Here is a 16,745-nt window from a genome sequence, read left to right as displayed (position 1 = left end):
TTAGTTAGCATTTTGAAAATTTGTTACAACTGTGAAGTCCAGGAATGTCAGTTAACTTTGGCAAATGTTTGAGGAATCATGACTTGTAAAGTAAAATAAATACAGTCCAAGAAAAAGAAATCCTTTATGAAGACTAAGCTTTCTTTTGTCTAATGACGTTATTTGAAACTAAAACCTCCCTATGGTCTTTTCCAGCTGGGCTTCTAATTGCTGTCATTCATATATTAATACCAGTTTAAACTTTTTATAAACATGCTTGATTACAATGCAGTTAGGATTAATGCATTTTTAAGAGAAATTATCATTCCAGTGACCTGGTGAAAATCAGGATTGTATCCTTCACACTGCAAGTCTTCAGCATTCAATCAAAAACATGGAGTTGCCAATTTCTTAATCTTATGCCACAATGTAAAATTAATTTAGTATCAACAATTATTCAAAGACCACATAAAATGTAAGTTAAGCTAATATAAGTTAATTTGTACATGAATCATTCCTCAGTTAGCTATGTGATTAAGACTTCTTATTTTGCTGGAGGTTCTGTGGAGCATTATCTATTTGTCTCAACATCCTCACTGGGAAATATGTTCCATCAGTGTCACTGGGTCAAAATCTCAGAATGCCCTCCCTATCAGCACTGTGGATCTGCCTACATCGAATGGACTGCAATGGTTCAAGAAAGCAGCTCACCACCACCTTCTGATGGGTGAGAAATGCTGGCCCAGTAGATGAGCCCACATCTCCTGAATGAATTAAATAAAAAATCATAAGTGTTCATTCTTTACAGGATGGTCAGCACGATGAAGACTATCATGGATTGGTTTATTTCGAGTGTTGCACTGAGCCAGTGTTTGTCATTGAGTTATGGCTTTCTTGATTAGTTCTGGGAAACCTTATGCATGTCTTGCACATAAAATGTTTTGATGTAGATGATGTCTCCATGTTGTCTCCATACCCTGTGCCATAAAAGCCACAGAAGATCAACATTGAACCAGTTAACTGTTTTCCCAGATTTTGCTCCATGTGTCAAATAGTTTAATTTAGAGGTAGTGCTTCAGTTTTTTCCTTGGCAGGTGTATTTTGTTTCCAGAGCCAGTCAATCTTTTTTTCCTTTGATTTTGTATTTTTTTTCTGTCCTGGAGAATTTACTCGTTCTCGAGCAAATATTACCGAAGTGCTACCATCTTTTCGAACTGTTAGAAAAGAAACAAGTTAAATTCATGCTGTTATCTGCTTTACTGACTTAACTCCAGGTGTAGTAGTCTTTTCAAACTCTATGATAACAGCTACCAGCTCTCGAGTTAGCTATAGAGAGAGTTAAAAGAGAAAGTGTAGAAAATAAGCACCATCAAAACAAAGTTCTCAGGATTGAGATAGAAAATTATAATTTTAAGTGTCAATCCATGTTGTCTTCCAGTTGTGCTATCATTATGACATATTGCCTAAATCATAAAAAAGCACATTTTGGGAAAGGCAATCAACACAAACCTCCGAAAATTGTAAATAAATTCTGAAAGTGTTAGTTCATATTCAGTTGTTGATTTAGCATAATTGAGGAATAAAATGTTCATTGAAACATCACCATTGCCTGGAGTTCTCAAAGTCAGCTGTAAAAAGAATGATTGAACCTGTGTATTTCACATTTCTTTAGAATCCTAGAATCCCTACAGTGTGGCACAGGCCATTTGTCCCAACAAGTCCACGTCGACCCTCCGAAGAGCATCCCATCCAGACCCATTCCCCTACACTTTCCCTGTAACCCAGCATTTCCCAAATTATTCAAGACATTCAAAACCGAATTGAAAAACCGTGTAAACAGAAGAAAGGTTGCGAGCAGTCTGGAGTTGTTGATCTCAGTAAACAAGACCATTTGACGTTAGTCATTTCCCAAGATTCACCGATACAAAGTATCTGATCTAGTGCTGAGTTTTATTTTGGGAAAACATCAAAATAAATGTGATCCCTTGAATGGGGGTGTGGGGGACCATTCGATTTAGCAATATATTTTGATAGTACTCAAAGCTGCAAATCCCAGAACAGCTCAGGCTACATTGACTTCTGTGATGGGTAAGGAATATAGATTACTTCAAAGAGCAAAAGTATTTGGTGAATTTTTAGTACAGTTGGTTTGTTTTTCATTTGTAGGACCTAAAGTACTTATAATGCTTATGAAAGCATAGAAGCTTATAAGCAAACAAACAATATTTTTCTGTATACAAAAATTCTAATTTGATAACATAATAGTGAATAAAGCAAGGACTAAGGGCACCACAGAAAATTATTTTGAATTCCAATATTATTTTAAATTTGTTCTATCCAATCCAGTGAAAGCCTCTGAACTTCTGACAAAATTATATTTATGTAGAAAGAAAATCCTCTTAGCTAGCGCATATGGAATTTCCTACTTGAGTACATAGCCCAAGTGGCATTGTTCAGATGAGTTCAGATGATGTGTGCTGCCAGATTTAGCAATCTGTAGAAGGTGAGACATATGTTTGAGTTAGTCTCTTCTTGACTATCATGTACAGACCAAGAATCAAATCTGAAATCTTTTATTTCTGTACTGGACCGGGAAGTGGAATCCCTCTTTGAACTAACATAGAAAGTTTGAAGTGACCCCTTGCCACATTCCTGCTCTTTCTTATAAAAATTAATTTCAAACAGCATGAATTTGTTCAAAAAATTACACTTTAATGTATATTTCTTTAATTAACAGGGAGGATCGAAGGGGATCATATCATGAATATCCTGCAGATCGTGCTTACTTTGATGCAGTTAGAGGACCAGCTGCTGTATTTCCTGAAGATCCTCGAAGGGATTATCGTGCAAGAAGTAGAGATTTTTATGCTGAGTGGGATCCTTACCAAGGTGATTATTATGATCCTCGTTATTATGAAGATCCACGGGAATATAGAGACTATAGAGATCCGTATGAACAGGACATAAGGGAGTACAGTTACAGACAGCGAGAAAGGGAAAGAGAGAGAGAACGCTATGAATCTGATCGAGAACGTGATCATGAAAGACGAACTTGTGAACGAAGCCAAAGCCCAACGCACTCAAGAAGAGCTCAGAGTTGCAGTGCTTCGCCAGCACAGTCTGAGAGGCATCAAAGTGACAGTGTGGATTCTGAACGCAGGATATACAGTCGATCATCGGACCGTAGTGGTAGCTGTAGTTCACTGTCGCCTCCACGATATGATAAAGCAGATAAACCAGAGAAAATCCGACCGGATCGTTATGAGAAAAATGAAAAGGAGAAAGAGCGGCTGTTTGAACCTGAAAGGGCTGAAAAAAGAACCCAAAGAAAAGACAAGACTGAGAAATTGGAAAGAACAAAGAAAATTGAAAAATCTGAGGTGGAGAAATTGGATAAGAAAGACAAAATTGAGAAACTGAAAATACGAAAGGTGAAACCTCCATCTCCGAGTTCCCTGTCTTCTGAAACGGACCATGAAGTAGATAGGGATCTAAATCCTGATGGTATAAAGGGCAAAACAAAACAAGGAAAAGATAAAGCAGAGAAAGAAGGAACTTCAAAAAATCGTTTGGATTTAATTCCTTGTGTGGTGTTAACTCGTGTAAAGGAGAGAGAGGCAAAAATGATTGAGGCCTTGGTTGTAGAGAAACCAAGAGGAAAAACAGAGAGTGACACTGTCAAATCTCCAACTGCAGAACAGAATAAAGTGCAGTTAACTCGACTTGACCAGTCAAAAACTGAGCTATCAAAGTTGGAACCTTCCAGGCCAAAGGTGCCAAAAGAGAAATTGCTTGCCAGCCAAATAGAGGTTGTGGATAAAGAAGTGAAAACTAAGCATAAAAAGAACCTGAAATCTGAACCATGCCCTGAAGCACCAAATGCAATAGATATTGACAAACTGGAGGCTAGGAAGAGACGTTTTGCAGATCCAACTTTAAGAACAGATAGGCAAAAATTAGACGTAAAACGAGGCAGTCAAGAGGAAGAGGAACTCCGGCTAGGTCTAAGAAAACAACCTGAACTGGCTGCTTGGAGAGAAATGCCTACAGTAGGCAAAGAAGGAGATTTGGACCGAAGACCTTTGCGGAAAGAATTACTCAAAAGGGAGCACAGAAAAGTCAAGCAAGAAAAACTAATTTCAGCATTTAGCCCCAGAGAAGGACAGGAGTCTGCTAGCGTTTCCGCGGGGATTAGCTTGCGGCCCAGCACAGAAGCACAGTTGAGATTAAGTGAGCCGTCTGAAGAACCAGTAGAAACTCAAGAAATTGGATTAAAGAAACTGAATACAACGAAGCCTCCAAATAAGGGAGTTGTGCAGCCATTGCCCCCACATCTTGATGAAGTGCCAGGGGAAGGAGAGATTAAAAGAGAGGAACGGAAGAGAAAGTACAGTGGTACCTCTGAGGACACAAATGATCACAAGTCCGCCCATGAAAAATTACAAACCATTGATGCAGATGAGAAACTTGGGATTGATATTGATTACACTCAAAGTTATAGGAAACAGATGGAACAGAACCGCAGACTTAAACAGCAACAGGAAATGGAAATGGCAAAATCTGAAAAGTACAGCAGCCCCAGGAAAGAAAATGCAGACGAATTTGAAAGGAGGAGTTTGGTCCATGAAGTGGGGAAGCCACCTCAGGATGTCACGGATGACTCCCCTCCAGTTAAACGGAGAAAAACTGATCAATTTGACTTTGAAACTAGCATGAAACGAGAAAGAAATTACAGAAGTTCTCGTCAGCTGAGTGAAGATTCTGAGAAAACTGCCCTTTCCCCTGGATTTCGACACATCCTCTCTTATCAGGATGAGGATGATAATGATTCTCCCCATCAGGCATTGCTAGTGAAAGAACCAAAGGATTCTCCAAAACTAGATTCCACCTTTCAGATTCCTGTTAGAGAAGAACCTTTAAAATGCAATGCTCATGAGTCAAATAAGCGAGAACAAATGTTGGATTTGGCTAGATTTAAAATAACGTCTCAGAGCTCAGAAGAGGAGGCACCTCGTTGGGAAACACGTCTAAAACTAGACGCAAGTAGGCCTGATGTTAGCTTTCCTAGTAGCATCATAAAACGAGATGGCATTCGGAAACGTTCTGTACGTGAGCTTGAACCGGGTGAGGTACCATCTGATTCTGATGAGGATAATGAACATAAATCTCATTCACCTAAAGCTTCAACATCTTTTGAAAGTTCTAGATTACCTTTATTCCTGCGAAATAGGGAAGATAGATTATCAGATTTAAAGCTGTCAAGCTCGCTAGAAAGAAATAAATTCTACTCATTTGCACTTGACAAGACGATTACCCCTGACACCAAGGCTTTACTTGAAAGGGCAAAATCTCTCTCTTCATCCCGAGAAGAAAATTGGTCATTCTTAGATCGGGATTCGAGGTTTGCCAGCTTCAGGAAGGACAAAGATAAGGAAAAGGTTGAATCAGCACCAAGGCCAATCCCTTCTTGGTACATGAAAAAGAAAAAAATTAGAACGGATTCTGAAGGCAAAATAGATGAAAAGAAGGAAGATCATAAGGAAGATGAACAGGAGAGGCAAGAGTTATTTGCTTCCCGGTTCCTGCATAGCTCAATCTTTGAGCAGGATTCAAAACGCTTACAGCATCTTGAAAGGAAAGAAGACGATATGGATGTAATTTCTGGTAGGTTATTTGGAAGACAGGGATCTGTTGATGGCTCCAATAATACCCCAGATCTTGTACAAGAACCTGTAGTCTTATTTCATAGTCGGTTTATTGAATTGACACGTATGCAACAGAAGGAGAAAGAAAAGGACCAGAAACCAAAAGAACTTGAGCGACGGGAAATTGAGAAAGATGTTCAACATAAAACAACAGAGCCTGTATCTGAATTGAAAGAATCCGATTTGAAAAATACTTCGCCTCTCTTGAGGACTATAGTCCCACCACCACCACCACCTCTTAGCACGAGTTTTCAGGCACTACCTCCTGAACAGCAAGAAACAGTTAAGAATAAAACAGCAAATGAAATATCGGTGACAGAAAGTGTAGTATCTAACTCAGGAGAGAATCATTCTGAATCTGCACCTGCTACTGATGCACCTAAACCTGTCATTGTTAATGTGAGCCCCTGTGAAGAAATTGAACCTGTTGTTGTAAACAAGCAGTTAGAAGCAAATGTTATTTCAGATGCAGTGACTTCTGAGCAGGAATCAATAGTTAGAGAGCATCCCTCTTATTTGGATACCAAACCACCAACTCCAGGGGGAAATGGTGTACAAGAAATCTGCACCAATGCTGAACCTAAAGTACCAGAGATCAATGTAGATTCCTCCAAACCTATCCCAAAAGAGGTAGTACCAGAAGAGCACAAAGATAATAAGAGTCCTCCTATTGGTGTTGAATTGGATATCAACAGGAAAGAAGAGCATTCGGGAATCCGTCCACAGATTTCTGACAATGAAATGGATACTGAGCCTTCTGTAGTTTTAAAAGAGAAAAAGACGTCCAAAAATAAAAGAACAAAGGCTCCACTTCAGGCCATCTCTGCAACCATTTCAGAAAAGCCGGTCACAAGAAAAAGTGAAAGGATTGACCGTGAAAAGCTTAAACGGTCATCATCACCTCGTGGTGACGGTCATAAACTTCAGGAACAAAAATTAGATGTAGAAAAGGTCTCCAAAAACACAGCAAAGTCTCCAAGTTCGGCCCCTGAATCAGAAACCTCTGAGCCAAGTCTTCCTTTAGGTAGAACAAGACGCAGAAATGTGCGGTCGGTTTATGCCACAATTGATGATGGCCCATCCTTAATTAAAGACTCAACAGATACATTGCGTTCAACCAGGAAAAGGGTAGAGAAAGAAGTTCAGGAGTCACCAAATGTACAAACCCCTCCACGACGAGGAAGACCTCCGAAATCCCGTCGTAGACCAGGTGAAGAAGTGCCATGCTTTAAAGCTGACCAGGTAAAACAAGAAGCTGAGGAAACAGAAACTAAAGATGGTACTGAAAGCACAAAACCTGTTGAAGGGTGGAAGTCACCCCGATCACAGAAAGCTGCACAAAGTCATTCTTCATCTGCTCCAAGTAGTCAGTTAGGGAAAAAAGGAGTTAAAACAGAACCGAGAACTGTTGAGGTTTGTGTTGAACGTTCAGATGATGCTGCAGAGCCCTTAATTGAGCAAAGTTCAACAGCTGAGAATATCAAAACCTTGGCTGAGGGAAATGAAACAGTAAGTGACCAAAAAGCTGACAAAAATGATGGTGCATTAGAGAAGTGTCCTTCAGCTAACAATTCAGGTGAGATGGTAGAGAAAAGATCTGTGGAGAAAGGATCAAAGTCAAAATGTGGCAGAGGGAGAAATGCAAAGGCTAGTGAAGACAAAATGTGTTTACGAAATTTGGAAATAAGACTTAGCACTGAAGAAGTAAAAGGTGTTCTTCACTCAGGTGATGGAGAAGTGACTGGGACAACAAAAAAGGACCCACTGAGAAATGACAGTCAGTCACCCGAACTAATTAAAGAAGAAATGGGTGATGCCTTTTTAGGACCTCCCAAATCACCAGAGAAAGAAATAGGAAAACTTGAGTGTTCACCAGAAGCTGTGCAACGAGCTAAACAGATAGAACTTGAAAGAGCAGTGGAGAATATAGCAAAATTAACAGAAATCCCAACTGTACATCCTTACAAAGAGACGACAGATGAGCCAGATGTTAGACCAGAGGAAGAAGTGGAAAAGCCTGCCCATCAGGCTAGTGAAACTGAGCTTGCAGCAGCTATTGACTCCATTATTGCTGATGAATCAGCAGAACCAGATAGCTTCCCATCTGCTCCAAGATACCCTACTGAACAAACTGTGGCAGGTATCTCTGAAGATCAAATGGTACTTCCTACACCAACAGACACTTTGCAGCCTGAAACTGATCAGGATATTGTGAATATTTTAGAGCCAACTGCAGATGTTGGTGCCTCAGGCCCGTTGTTGGCAAAGGGTCAACCCTCAAACCGTTTGATATCAAAGGTCCCAGCTTCGGGTCGTTTGCTCTCTAAAGCCCCAGTTTCTGGTCGCTCTGTTTCTAAATCTCCTGTTTCAGCAGAAAATGTGGTTACAGAAGTTCCCTCTTCAGTTGAAAGCATGGTTTCTGAAGTTCCCACCTCAACAGCCAACATAATTTCTAAAGTTCCTACCTCAGCAGACAGCACAGTTCCTGAAAACTCTGCATTAGTAGATACCCCTTTAGCAGATTGTATCATATCTAAAGCTCCAGTCCCATTGGAAAGTATGATTGCTAAGGTTTCTGTCTCAGTGGAGAGTGTAATATCTAAAGCTCCTGGCTCAGCCGAGAGTGTGATTTCTAAAGCTCCAGTCTCAGCCGAGAGTGTGATTTCTAAAGCTCCAGTCTCCACAGAGAGCATAGTTTCTGAAACTCCCATCTCAACACAAGGCGTTGTTTCCTCAGCTCTGTCCTTGGACACTTCAGCTTTGAAAACTGTAGCTACAGACAGTCACTCAACAGTTTCAGTCAGTTCAGTCTCCAGATCTCCTTTATCGACTACAGTGGCTGAGGCAAAAAGTCCTGATGTATGTTTTCAGCGATCTGGAAATATCTCCCAGAAAACAGAGAATCTTCCATTGCCAGAACCTGCTGAAGTCCCACGGACCCCAAGTCGTAGAGGCCGTTCAAAACCTAGAATGACAAGGCGTAACAGGAGAGGGAGCACTAGCAGAAAAGGAGAGTTAGCAGATGGTAACAGTTCTGAACCCGAACCAGTGCCTGTTTCTGCTGACGTTAAACAAAACAGTGTTACAACTGAAACTATTTTAGAAAAATGTACAAAAAAATCAGTGGTAGAACCTCTTTCTGTTTCCAAGAGTGAAACAGACAACCTGACTAAATTAGAAGAGAGTAAACTTGGTGGTATGAGACCCTCTGAATTAGATAAGGATTCAGCAACTGAAGCTATTTCACCACATGATACATTGCATTTGTCAGCCTGTAATGACGATAACAGAAGTCCTTCCATTCTTAAACTAAAGCAACACTCAGAGTTTGCACCTGAAGTTCAGCCAAAACAAAGCATGTCAAGAGTAGCTATTAATGCTTTCCCTACCACAACTACTGCAAAGATTTCAGTAACTCCTGCACCTGCCTTGGGAACTGCACACATTAGTTCTGGAGTTGTGCCAGACTGGATGTCAAGGCATGAGGCATCTCGTGCTTGTTCTACACCTCCTCCCGCTGCTCCTCCCCCGGATACCAAAGCATCTGACCTTGACACCAACTCTAGTACATTGAGGAAAATTCTCATGGAGCCAAAATACGTGTCAGCTACTGGTGTTCCAACCACATTTGTAACTACAGCAATAAATGAGCCGCTGACTTCAGTTCGGACAGAAGAAGCCTTCCTTTCAAGTGAACCTAGCAAACTGGTATTGGATGAAAAGGCTGCAGTTCCACCTAACAGTACTGGAGGGCAACAAATGGCAGAGATGCCAGTGTTTAATGAGAAAGAAAAGCATGCTAGTTCTTTGATATCACCCAAAGTTACTTCTGTCATAAGCAGAATACCACCAAGTTTAGATCAAGAGGAAGTGGCAAAGGTTACAGCAAACAGCCGAGGCCTGGCCAGCCTTCCGTCTCAGACACCAAGTCTCCCAACTGTGTCACTGACCAAACAGAAATATAGATCAAACTTGACTGAAAATAGCAGGTACAAGCTTGGGACAGTGGCATTCATTGGGGATGAGTCTCGGCAGGTGGATAATCTTGCATTAAACCAGGGATCAAGTCCACGACTGAGAGTAAATACCTCTGAAGGGGTTGTGGTGTTGAGTTACTCTGGCCAGAAAACAGAAGGTCCTCAAAGAATAAGTGCTCCAATCAGCCAGATTCCACCTGCTAGTGCAGTAGATATAGAATTTCAACAATCTGTGTCCAAGTCACAAGCCAAACCAGAGCCAGTTTCACAATCACAGCCTGTTTCAAAGGGTTCACAAACTCCATCAGGTTATAGCAATGTGATTGGCACTCATTCCTCAAGCATACTTGTCGGACATGGTGGTCCCCAGTCTTACAACTCATCACCCGTCATTTCAAGTATTAAACAAGAGCATCAGATCCATGAGAAATCTGAATCAGCTACACATTCGGGTACACTATCAACTTCTCAGCCAGGAGCAGTTAAGATTGTCTACAATCCTCTACCGAATATTGTATCTACTAACAAGAAAGGTGGAGAGCCAGTTGTTCCCAAAATTGAAGCTGTTAAAGTAACACAGCAGTCAACCTTGAGCCCAGGACTCAGCCCTCATCATGCTGCTATGCCAAGTAAGCTGCAATCGGACACTAACCACATCAGTTCTGGGCGTGGCACCCCAACAGAACGAGGTCTGCCTCTGCCAGTTTCCATTAAACAGGAACCCCATTCTCCACGCACATCTGTTCATTCCCCTTCTCCATTTCCCAAAGTATGTCAGCCGAGTAGTACCTCGACAACTTCCCAGTCAATGAATGCTAATATGGTTCTAAATGCTGGTCTCACTATGACACAATTTGTTCCGAGTGTCCATTTGCCAGAGCAATCGGTCATTATGCCTCCCCATAGTGTGACACAGACTCAGGTGGTCTCCTTAGGGCATCTTTCTCAGGGCGAAGTAAGAATGAATGCTTCTTCAGTACCAGGTATTCCATTTGGCATAAGGCCTGAGACTCACCACCCCTCCCCTAGGGCTGTCCTGCAACCTCAAATGGAACTTCGCTCACAGCGATCAAACACACCACAGTCAACAGTTATCAGGGACTTGTGTATGCCTCAGATATCCAACCAGCATCAACCTGATGAAGAATTACTTCATTATCACGGACTTAGAAGAGGATCAGCTCCCTTACAGCCAGATGTCCTTGTGATGCAGCCAGACTATAGAATTCATCCTGGAGGTTTGCGACTGGACCAATATAATGTGCCCCAGGAGATGTTACTGCGTGACGTTCGGATGATGTACCCACCTATGACAGCTGTAGGTGATGTCCACGGTGAGACCAGACAAGCCAGGACTCCTGATGGATCTGTTAAAACTCCTCCTACTAGTAAAACCCCTCAACCAGCTAAAGAGGCCCCTAAAACATCTGAAGTGAAAATGGCAAAGTCACCTCACAATGAAGCCCGATTGATCAATGTACCCCCTGGAATGCCCATGTCTCAATCTGTAATGGTCTCGCATGGTGTTCAACTCATGCACCAAGTCCCTAGTTCCTTCCATGACTATCCACGTGTGTATCAAGATCCACGGAACTTCCACCACTCTCACCTTGGTCATCCACCATTTGGAGGAATGAATCTACCGTCACGCAGCATGACTCCACAGGTAAATCTGAGATTTTTGCTCCACCATTTTATCAACTTGCTTCCATAAAATATTTTTGTTCTGATATTATTCTTATTTGTGATGCTTTTTTGGGGAGGGAAGAATGCCATATAACATCTGAGATGAGTACATAAGAATAAAAACTGTGCTTCTAGTTCTCCTAGTGCTCCCTGTTCCCATTGACAAGTTGTAAAGTCAGCCCAATTTTGGGACTTTGCCATTATCACTTTTTTGTCAAATTTTAAGATGACGTGTGACTTCCCGTGCCTCGTTTACTTCAGGATTATAGAACTGTAAAATACATGGAGTCCATTTGGCTCCTTGTGCCAGTTTCAGTTCTTTAGAAAAAGCAATTCAATTAGTCCCAGTCCTCTGCTGTTGCACCATAGCATGGCATTTCTTCCCTTTTGAGTATCTATCCAATTTCCTTCTGAATTTACTTCCATTACCCTTTCAGACAGTGCATTAGTCTACGCTTGTAACTGAAGGCCCTCATCCCTGATACAATTCGGGTAAATCTACATCCTGCACAGAAGCCTTGATGGCCTTCCTAAAGTTTAATGCCCAGAATTGGACATGATACTCAAGCTGTGCCTCCTCCAATAATTTAAACTTATTTAGCATAACTTTTATAATTTTTATATTTCATGCCTATTCATGCTGTTCCTTCAACTACCTGCTGTTACCTCTGGAATCTTCTCCTCTTCCCTAGATCGAAATCGATGACCATTCTAATTCTCATCCACCCTGGCAACATCCTCAAAAAACACATGTTTTGTGATCCAGCTGTAATTCAGCACCATCTCCATGACCTTGCTACTGTTTCTAATTTTATCTCACTCCTTGACTGAAATCCAGTGTTGGATGACCAGAGATTTTCTACCAATGAATTAATAGCAAGATTGACCCATTGTCTTTGACCCCTGCCACTGGTTCTTTCCATTTTTCTAAGCCTTTGCTTACAGTTGAGCCAGATTGCTAACAACCAAGGTGACCTTTTTGACCTCGAGTTGAGCTTTCAAGGGTACATTCTCTCCATCATCAAGACTGAAATCTCCTCCCATCCTCATCTGTCTCTACATCTGCCATAGATCTTCTGCTGAAACTCTCATTTCATAGAATCATAGAATGATTAAAAGCAGAGAAGGAGGCAATTTAACTGTTGTCTCCACACTGGTTCTCTCAAGGGCAACTCAAGTAGTCTGCATCCTTCCTCTTTCCTTGTAGCATGTAGATGTTTTCAGATAATTATTAGATTCTCTTTTGAAACCCACAGTTGACATTACCGCCAAAATGCTCTCAGGAAGTGTATTCCAGATCCTAATCACTCATACACGTTTTTCCGCATGTAACAATTTTTTTTACTATTTACCTTAAATTGGCTCCCTGGCACTTTGCCTTGCTACCAGTAGAAACATTTTTAATCCAACTGTGCAGACACCACGTTATTTTGAATGTCTTTATCAAATCACTCAGTGATTTTTTTTTTTTTCCTTGCAGGAGAACAACCTCAGTTTCTTCAGTTTATCCATGTAACTGAGATCTCTCTTCTCCAGAACCAAAATTCTCCTAAATCTTTTCTGCATGCTTTCTTCCCAAGGTGCAGTGCCTTTTCCATAGCTAACGTAGACCTTGTACTATGAAATCGGTCCCCTAGATATTGCCCCACCAACACATCATACATTCAACTCACCTCATTCCCCACAACCAGTTCTAGCAGTTTCTACTTTCTCATTTGGTCAAAAATGCACTGATCTGTTTAATTTTAATTTGATTTATTATTGTCAGATATTGAGATGCAATGAAATGTTTTGTTTTGTGTGCTAACCAGACAAATCATACCTCAAGTCCATTAGGGTAATAGAACAGAATGCAGAATATAGTGTTACAGCTACAGAGAAGGTGCAGAGAAAGATCAACTCTAATATATGAGAAATCCGTTCCTAACAGCAGAGAAGAAGCTATTCTTGGATCTGTTGGCGTATGTTTTCAAACTTTTGTATCTTCTGCCTGATGGATGAGAGTGTAACCAGGGTAGGAGGGGTCTTGGATTATGTTGGCTGCTTTCCCAAAGTAGCAGGAAGTGTAGACAGAGTCAGTGGAAGGAAGGCTAGTTTTCATGACAGACTGAGCTACACTCACAACTCTCTGAAAATTCTTGCGCTGTTGAGCAGAAGTTACCATACCAAGCTGTGATGCATGCAGATATGTTGCTTTCTATGGTGCATCTATAAAAATTGGTAAAAGTCATTGTGGACATGCCAAATTTCCTTAGCCTCTGAGGAAGTAGAGGCATTGTTGTGCTTTCTTGACTGTAGCATCGATCTGGTTGGACCCGGGCAGATTTTTGGTGATATTTACTCCTAGGAACTTGAAAGTCTTGACCACTTATACCTCAGCACCATTGATACAGACAAAGGCATGTCCCCCAATCGCTTCTTGAAGTCAGTGAGCAGCTGCTTTGTTTTGCTCGCATTGAGTGAGAGATTGTTGACTTTACACCATGCCACTAAGCTCTTTATCTCTTTCCTGTACTCAGTCTCATCAATGTTGGAGATCCACTGAGGTGGTGTCATGAGCAAATTTGTAAATGGAATTGCAACTGAAATTTGGCCACACACTCGTGAGTGTATAAGGAGTATAGTAAGGGGCTGAGTATGCAGCCTGAAGGGCACTGGTGTTGAGGAGGTGTTGTCGCCTATCCTTAGGGATTGCAGTCTGCAGATCTGAAAGTCAAGGATGTAGTTGTAGTGGAGGGAGCAGGGTCCCAGGTCTCGGAGTTTGGAGATGAGTTTGGTTGGAATTGTGGTGTTGAAGGCAGAGCTAAAGTCAATAAATAGGAGTCTGACATAGATGTCATTGTTATCCACATGTTCCAGGGATGAGTGTAGGACTAGAGAGATAGTGGTCTGCCATGGACCTATTGCAATGGTATGCAGACTGTAGTGGATCAAGGCTGTCTGCGAGGCTGGAGTTGATGTGTGCCATTACTAACCTTTCGAAGCACTTCAGAGCCACAGGGCAGTTGTCATTAAGGCACGTTGCCTGATTTTTCTCTGGCACCAGGATGATAGTGGTCTTCTTGAAGCAGGTAGAAACTTCACATCGTAGTAAAGAGAGGTTAAAGATGGCTGCAAATACTCCTGGTTGGCCTGTGCAGGATCTGAGTGCACAGCCAGGGACTGCATCGGGCCAGTTGCTTTCTGTGGGTTCACTCCGATGCCTGTGGTGGTGACTGTGGGTACAGGTGCACCTGGGGCTGTTGGGGCAGGTGACATCAATTCACTGATCTTCTGTTCAAAATGAGCATAGAATACATTGAGCTCATCAGAGAGGGATACATTGTTGTCAGCGATTCTACTCGACCTTGTTTTGTAGCCTGTTATATCATGTAGGCCTTGTTTATATGGTTAGTCTGGGGGTCTAGTTTATATGGTGTTGTCTCTTGGTGCCCCTGATGGCTTCGCGAAGATCATACCTAGATTTCCTGCATAGGCTAGGGTCACCTGTCTTGAGCGCCTTAGACCTGATCTAAAAAATTCTCCTGATTGTATTTCAGAAACTTTACCCTTCCTGCCCTTCATATTATACTATCCAGTTTTTAAAAAACTGGCATTATACTGCACTTTCCACAATCACCAGATGTCTCCAAATGCTTTACAGTAAGCCACTGTTTTTAATTTTATAAAGCCCTCAATTTCTGCATAGCAGGATCTCCAAATAGTAATGTCACAGATCAGATCTGTTATGATGATGTTGATTGAGGAATAAATTTGATGAAGATACTGGGGTGATGATCCCTGCTCTTCTTTGAATGGTATCTTGCTATCCATCGGCACGGTGGCTCAGTGGTTAGCACTGCTGCCTCACAGTGCCAGAGACCCAGGTTCGATTCCGCCCTTGGGCGACTGTCTGTGTGGAGCTTGCACATTCTCCTCGTGTCTGTGTGGGTTTCCTCAGGGTGCTCTGGTTTCCTCCCATAGTCCAAAGATGTACAGGCTAGGTGGATTGGCCATGCTAAATTGCCCATAGTGTCCAGGGATGTGTGGATTAGGTGGGTTATAGAGGGATGGGTCTGGGTGGGATGCGCTGAGGGTTGGTGTGGACTTGTTGGGCCGAAGGGCCTGTTTCCACACTGTAGGGATTTGATGATTCTATGTGGGCTCATCAAAATATGACATTTTTGACATTGTAGCACAATTCAGTAGTGCACTTAAGTGAGAGGATGAAGAAATGTTTGAGCCTCTGGAGTGGATCTTGAACCCATAGCATTCTGACTGAGTTAAGTACTACCATCAGACCAAAGCTGGTGCTAAATGCTAGTAGCACTGTAAATCTCCATTAAACAATGTTGCTGTGTGAAGAAATCAAGCTTTTGTGGATGTGAACAACACTGCACTAATGAGTCTTGTTGATCTAAGCTATTGATTTGAATTATGTTTTGATGACTAAATTGTTTCGATTTGTTTTCCCTTTTTAAAAAAAATCTATGCCACCGTTGAGGCATTTTTAGCTGATATTGAGAGGATTCTGTTTTTGAATTCTGTCCTTCAACACGCTAACACAACAGAGTTGGAAGTTATCATGTTCTGTCATTGTCAATGTGCCTTGATTGTGCACAGATTTATTCTTGCGTGAAATGTCAAAATAGAGATCTTGTTTGTTTACTGGATCTGCAATTGCCCTCGGTAAAGTCTGTTGTTGATATTGTCTTGTAAGGCAATCTGCCCCCTCCACTTTCCCACAGCTTTTTGACATGATTTCCTCCTTCCACCTGTCAATGCTGTTATAAATTCTGCTGTCCCTTTAGGCCCATGGGACTAGTTGTTTTCAAATATGTTGGCCTAGAATCAGCTGATTCTTGATAAGTTCAACATTAATAAATTCTTCTTAAATGTTGACACTGCCTTGGAATATTTTATTGTTATGTCAGTTGTAAGTCTGTGCCTCTCCCATCGACATTTTTTGCTGCTGTGTTGCAGAATTTTCTTTTTTCTCAAAAGGTGCCTCCTAAAGACTTAGAACAGGCCTACCATCCAATTTTGATATGAAGCAGCCACTTTGAGCCAGAGGACTTTTACAGACTTCAGCTCTTAGGCCTTTCTGGGAGAAATCCTATTGCATATGTATGCTTGTAAAGAAACCAAAATTAAGAACTCCTGTCATCTCCAATATGGTTTTTTTTCTACATTTTATGCTGAATGCTTTTACCTGTGCTATTAATTTTTGTATCATTTATGCTCATTATCCCTCATACATTCCAAGCTGTATCCATAGGATAGTAAGAACTGCAGATGCTGGAGAATCAGAGATAACAAGGTGCAGAGCTGGATGAACACAGCAGGCCAAGCAGCATCAGAGGAGCAGGAAGGCTGACGTTTTGGGCCTAGACCCTTCTTCAGAAATTTCTGAAGAAGG

At 41.6% G+C, this 16,745-nt stretch overlaps 1 protein-coding gene across 1 annotated transcript in view; it reads left to right on the top strand.

Annotated features, from left to right (window-relative positions):
- The window catches only part of LOC109926950 (msx2-interacting protein-like), a 35,544-nt gene that overhangs the window by 13,268 nt on the left and 5,531 nt on the right, over nucleotides 1-16,745 (top strand). Inside the window, exon 8 of the mRNA XM_020526842.2 lies at nucleotides 2,717-11,327. Coding sequence (XP_020382431.2) covers nucleotides 2,717-11,327 — 8,611 coding nt within the window. The remainder of the gene's footprint in view (nucleotides 1-2,716; nucleotides 11,328-16,745) is intronic.

Source organism: Rhincodon typus, chromosome 31 (genome assembly GCF_021869965.1).
Source record: "Rhincodon typus isolate 14 chromosome 31, sRhiTyp1.1, whole genome shotgun sequence".
NCBI lineage: Eukaryota > Metazoa > Chordata > Chondrichthyes > Orectolobiformes > Rhincodontidae > Rhincodon > Rhincodon typus.
The sequence above is the reverse complement of the archived record's forward strand: the minus strand, read 5'-3'. Positions and strand labels throughout refer to the sequence as shown.